Source organism: Bidens hawaiensis, unplaced genomic scaffold (assembly GCF_021521415.1).
Source record: "Bidens hawaiensis isolate Kalapana, Puna unplaced genomic scaffold, B.hawaiensis_p1.1 tig00009619_1, whole genome shotgun sequence".
NCBI classification, from domain to species: domain Eukaryota; kingdom Viridiplantae; phylum Streptophyta; class Magnoliopsida; order Asterales; family Asteraceae; genus Bidens; species Bidens hawaiensis.
This window is the reverse complement of record NW_027491720.1, coordinates 634117-640487: the sequence shown is the minus strand read 5'-3', so window position 1 is coordinate 640487 and position 6371 is coordinate 634117. Positions and strand designations below refer to the sequence as shown.

General features: G+C 38.0%; 1 protein-coding gene across 1 annotated transcript; it reads left to right on the top strand.

Annotated features, from left to right (window-relative positions):
• Nucleotides 1-464: 464 nt before the first annotated feature.
• Nucleotides 465-2271, top strand: LOC143533133 (uncharacterized). Its single transcript, XM_077027996.1, has 3 exons — nt 465-506; nt 581-1153; nt 2065-2271. Exons 1-3 carry the CDS (start codon nt 465-467, stop codon nt 2269-2271), a joined length of 822 nt encoding a protein of 273 aa, XP_076884111.1.
• The last annotated feature ends 4100 nt before the right edge of the window (nt 2272-6371 follow it).

The following is a 6371-nucleotide window of genomic DNA, read 5'->3' as shown; positions in this document are numbered from 1 at the left end:
GTTGAATTGGTGTAAATATGTTTTTATGTAATTTGTTTTTTTGTTTTGCTTTTTTCTATGTTGTTTAGTGCTGTTCTCCGGCTTGTGGAGTTAGCACGTGGATGTCTTGTTTTTATGTTGTTTGGCGTTTGGTTGTTTATAGAACTCACAATTCGAAAAAAAAAAGAAAAAGAAAACTTAGCTGTAAAAGAAAATCTTAATGGGAGACCATCACATTAAAATATCTTTTGGCCTTTGTTTTGTTGGATAGATTAAAAACCAAGAGGCCGGCCTACAAGTTTCAAAGTATTATACAACTTCCAAAGATACTTGAAAATTAAATCACCATTAAATACCACTAAATGAAAGCCTTTTCATTACCTCATACCAGTTTCAACATATACCAATCTTACATAATTAGAACAATTGTATCTTACAAGAATATAGTTATCTCCATATATCTTCTTGGTTAGGTTTCAAGAATTATGGCTGATACAGAGACAAATGAAGCTAAAATATCAATAAAAGTAATAGTAGACAAAGTGAATAAGAGAGTGGTGTATGCTGAAGCTGATCACACTTTTGTTGACATTCTATTCAGCTTCATGACATTGCCCTTAGGAACAATTGTCAGACTCTTGGGGAAACATGCGGATACAAAGCTCTATCCCCTCGAGAGCTTGAACAATCTGTACCAAAGTCTAAGGATTTTCCCGAATGTTACTTCGCTACAGAAGAATGCAAGTGTATGCTTCTTAACCCCAGAAGTCTATTATATGATCACTGCAGAAAGCTTAAACTGAAACTAGACGACACAGAGCCTTCGAAATACTTTGAATGTCCTTCATGTCCGATTCGTATTACAAAAACGTTGCGATCATATGAATACTTCATAGAGCTTACTAAAGATTCTGTCAGCACTTGTAACAAAGCTAAATGTGTGAAATGTGGCACCTTGATGACTTCTGAATCTGTGTACATGGGTCTTCCGTTTCAAGAAAATGGTTGTGGTGGTGATGGTTTGTTTGTTTCTGATATTGCAACTTATATTGTCACCGACGATCTTTACGTGATGCCTTATTCTTCTGCAACCTGCATTCGGTTGCTGACATATCATGGAATTACTGACAAGAGCTGTTTAGAGGACATAAAGTTAGATTTCGGCCGTGAACAGGTAAATGTTGGTTGCTCATATCGCGTATATATATGTATTTATATTATATGTTTTATGCTTCAAGTTAATTAAATTATTATTTAATCGAGCTACAAGTCTTCAACAACTAAGCATGAATATGGAAAAGGCCTATGTGTCTATGTGGCATTGACGTGACGTAAACAAGAGGCCTTTTTCATCCCTCCACTATAGAAGCCCTAAATCAAGTGACACTAATTAATAAATGTTATAGAAAGTAAAAAAATTGTTGTATGTAGAGGAGTGTTAGAGCATCTCAAATGCTACACTCCACACAACCTCCATCTCGGCATATTACATCAGATTTTAAACATCTACACAAAATATCCATTTTTATAACACCAAAACTCCGCAGACGAAATTAAAAATTATTAAACTTATATACATGTAAATATGCGTGTGAAAGGGAGGGAACCGCTTCCAAGTCTGAAACAAGCTAGGTCTACAGAAGTGAACTTAGCCTTGACAGACTTGCTCCACAATGTGGGAGTCCGGATTGGGTATTTTTGCTTGGCACAAATCCAGACATGACTAACAAACATCCCATTGGCATATATACTATTTAGTATTATAACTATGCATACGTAGGGGGTAGTAGATTTGGATGTTTTTTCTGAACTAATTTTTCCACCTTTCAATCCATGTCTTATGTGAGACTATAACACACAAATATTTGGTTGTAAGACATACACGTTGGCCACATGAGAGCAAGCTAATGATTGTAGTAGATTTGGATCTAGCTACGTGACACTTTTTTTATTTAACTTGCACAATTTTAACATTTTTTTTAAATTAAGTACTACTATAAATACTAATTATTCTTAGTTTTTTTTAAAAAATCTTACTAAATGGCATTATCTTTCTGTTGATCATAGTCTATTTGCTTCTTTCAGATGCTTTATTTTTTAAAGGTGGCGTTATCACTCGATTCTGTGTTCACTTATTTGGTTTTCCATAGGACCCGTTCGGTAGTTGTTCCCGACCAAAACAGTACTCTTGATCAAACTGATACAATAATGATGAAGGAAGAATCTCCAGGTTCAAATATTCTTTTAGAAGTATCTTTGCAAAAGTCAACTGGAAAGGGATTTCTTCTGTGACTTGTAGAAGCTAAAGAAGATTTTGTTGACTTTCTTTTTGGGTGTTGACTTGTAGAAGCTAAAGAACAATATTAGGAAGGATGAAAGGGATTTCTTCTGTGACTTGTATGGATAATATTTTTAAAAGCATTTCAAACATGAGTGTGGGAAGGTACCTTATGTCACAAGATATCAAGGATATGTTACTTAAACCTCATATTGGTCAGTGGTGCTCATCAAGACACCAACTATTTTTATTGGAATGCACCCCGATAAAATGTTCTTCTGTTATGAAAGATCCAAGGATAGATGGGGGTCTACTAAAACAATCCGGGTTGTTTCTTGTGACGGATGACTTGCGCATAACCCCTTCAACGTCAAGTTCAACTATAAATACTCTCGATAGTTCGAAAGTCTCGTTTGATGATGTTGAGAAACAAGAGATTAGCATTGGCTTAAATGAGGTATTCAATTGTCATACCTATGATTTTATTCTTTATGTTCTTTTATTGGCGTTAATTTTTGTTAACACTTTTGTTATAGGGCTTAAGAATACTGAAACCCTAGCTAAAATCTTGCTCGACTTTGACGGATAGCCTAACTTGACCATCAACTCAAAATGTGAAGTTAGAAATTTTATGTGTTTTTAGTTAAAATGTGATCTTCGTTTTTCAAGTAATGTTATTGGTTATCGAAAACTGGCTGTTAAATGTATCTTATGCATGCTATATTATTTTGGTATTGAAAATGTTTGGATACTCTTGCTGTAAATGTTGTTAAACTTTGTCAATATTAGAAGAATTTCAATGTTATCTTGACGATTGGCGAGGTTTTGATACTCTCCTCATCCAATCGCCAAATAAAACTTTTTCAGAATACAACGTTAAAATGTTTTGGTACTTTTATTAGTACCTACACATAAATAGTATTAGAAACAATATAAAATATAAATAAAATAAATTAACAAAATAAAAATAACAACACAGTTCTATTTGTTATAAGATATTTATTATTAGCAATTTGTTTATATATATTTATTTACTTTCATTTATTTAGTTAGTCAAAGAAAAGGTTTCATTGTTTGTGTTTGTTCATACTAAAACGAGGGTGTTTGAACAAGCGGATATAAAGAATAAATTGAGAAAAGTGTATATATATATATATATATATAGTAAGAAGAATATATAAAATTATAAAAAAAATTTATCATTGCATAGCTAAAAAGGTATCAAAGAAAAAACATGTGAATTTTTTTTTTAGTAAAATAAGTAAGTTGCTTATTTAATCAATTAAATATTAAAAAAGGTGAAATGTGAGAGTATTACATATCTTATTCAAACAAAAAAATTAATAAATCTAAATATACAATATACATTTTTATATAATAAATAAGCTGATCGGTGAGTTAATTAACAAGATTTTTATCAAATCAATAAACTAAAAAGTGATAAAAAATAAAATGAAAGAATAAGGGTATGTTGGTATGGGTAATGAAATTATACATAAGACAAAGTGTGAAGGAAAAACTTCTTATATTTAAGTCAAAAGGGATTACAATTACAAGAAAGATGAATGTATGCGGATTACAAAAATACATTAATTACAAAGGCCGATCTTCACTATTCCCATCCGCGTCTTCATCCTCTTGATTCTCTTTATCATCTTCAGCAAAATAGGCCTTCAAGAGATCCACGCCATCATCCTGATCAGCAAGCTCCGACACAGTCTCTTCAATCTGAAACTTAAGATTGTCGAAAGCTGTCTTTTCAGCGTATATCTTGGCAGTGTCTCGGCCATGAAGTTCAAACAAACTCTTCAAGCGGGCGGTTCCCCTGAGCGAACTCCACACCCTCGTGAAACCCCTCTTGGCTGCCATCTTGTGATGATGCGACAAGCAAGGCTGCGAGACAATTCCCAAGTTCAGCACCTTCACGAATGTGCTCGAAAACTTGAAATAAAGAAGACATAAGACTACAGTAAGGATTAAAATCATCAAAAGAAACTACGAAAGAAGAAGTTACCTGAGGAATTCCCTCCGCCATTAACCATCCGTTGTCCGCCTTGGCTCGGACAAGTTCCATTGTGTGCCCAACACATTCCAAGGCTTGTTCCCTGTTTTTGGCAGCAAGGTTGGCGAGGCGTTCATCCTTGGTGGATGCTTCAGCTTTTAAAGTTTTTATCTCTTCAAAATAAGATGAGATAAGTCCGTCGTGTTCGTCTACCTGCTCCTGGAGAGCAGTTTGGGTCTCCTCAGCCCTTTTCTTGGCTTCTTCGCCTTCGCCCTTTCAGCTTCCAAATCTTCCCAAGCATCATTAATACCTAGCCAATCTCGATATATTTCTTGACTGGTAGAGATGACGTTTGCTAGGGTATAAGCATATGAGTTCACCAACTCAGACCGAGGGCGCCCGCATTGGCGTTCCCTTTCCGCGGGAGGAATCCCTCGTTGCAGATACTCATGACATACGTCAATATTTGCAAACATGGAATCCTGAAGCAAGGACCAGGGCGTGCGGTACACCAGAGGATCAATCTCATGATGGGATGTAGAAGCATGAGGACCGCTGGTTACAACACTTAGTCCCTCTCTTGATCCGCCATGTGAGGAGGGGAATCAGGAGGCGATGAGGTGATAGGCTCATTGAAGCTGATTGTAGCCCCCTTTGGTTCACCCTTACCAGGAGGGGTGTCTTCAAGGATGATAGGATCCTTAACACCTTTCGATGGCAATACAGGTGGTGTAGTTGCCTCCTGGTGGGATCGATCCTTGGCTTGCTTCCCTGTAGCATCCACAGATCATTTCACCCCATCAACAAAGTGTTCTTACACAAAAGAAATATTTAGCAACATGAAAACACTAAGAGTGTTACCTGAAATAACTGTCACCGATGCAAGCTGATGAACAAGATCTCCTAATTTCACCCTTTTATGTTTTTTGGAAGCAGCGGGCTTAGACAGTTTTGACTTGCCTTTCCCGGTTGGCTTTGGGGCATTCGCATCATCAGCCTGATGCTCATCATCAGTAGCAGCATCAACAATGTCCTCCCCTGTAACCGCATCCTTACTAGTGGAAGGGTTTTGCTTCCGCTTGCGGGTCAGACCTACAGTTGCACACATGACATTCTCGGTATCAATAGTATTGATAAATAATTCTTCCTCTTCATGGGGTAATGACTCCTCACTTGAAGAAAGAATTACTATCACCCCGCTAGAAGTAAGTACAGTAATAGGACGAGGTTTCAGAACTCCCTCACCTTTTGCAACAATCTCCTCACTTTTGGCAAACATTGCCTCGGAGACTATAGGTTCTTGGCGGAGGGTGGTGGAAAACAAGAAGTTGATGCGGGTGCGTCTGAGGATAGGCTCGTCCTTTGGATCTATGGGACAGCGCACCATAAGACCCTCCTCATGATCCAGTAGGGAGCTGAAGATTGATCCTTCGCCTACATAAACAAACAGTCAATACCTAAACAGAACCTTAGAGAATAAATAAATACTTACTCTTATTGGGTTTCTCGTAAAATGGTTCCAGGTCAGGAAAAGGCCACAAGCGGCTCATCTTGGCACCCACCAGTGCTCCCTCATGTATCGTGCGCATGGGAGTAGGGGTGCGGGCCAATGTCTTGAACCACAGAACGTTCAACTGGGTGGAGGCATGAATCACGAGCATCGCGGCATCTAATTTGCGGTAGGTTGTCGCAAACGGAACAACGTCCTCCCGAATCCAGAAAAACTTTGGCCGCCACTCATGAAGGCTCCGGTACCACTCAGTACCAACAACGCCCTTCCTAGTGGTGGCCCAACTGTACCACCCACCGTGGCTTGTCATCTTGTATAAGATGGAAAACCTGCCAACTGAGGGCTCCAAGTTATGGGCCTGACAGTAGAATTCGAAGTGTCGAATTCTTAACATCCCAAAAGGATGAACTTGTGACAAGTGGACCCCGTATGCCGTCAAGATGGCCTCAACAAACTTTGTTACAGGAAATCGAAAATTTCCTGTTGTGAAGTGGTCCGCGTATACGGCCATTTTCTTGGCCGAAGGCTTATCGGCAGTGGAACCATCTGCTGGATACTCTGGTTCCCACTCTGATGCCAAGCCTTAAACGTTTACAATGTCT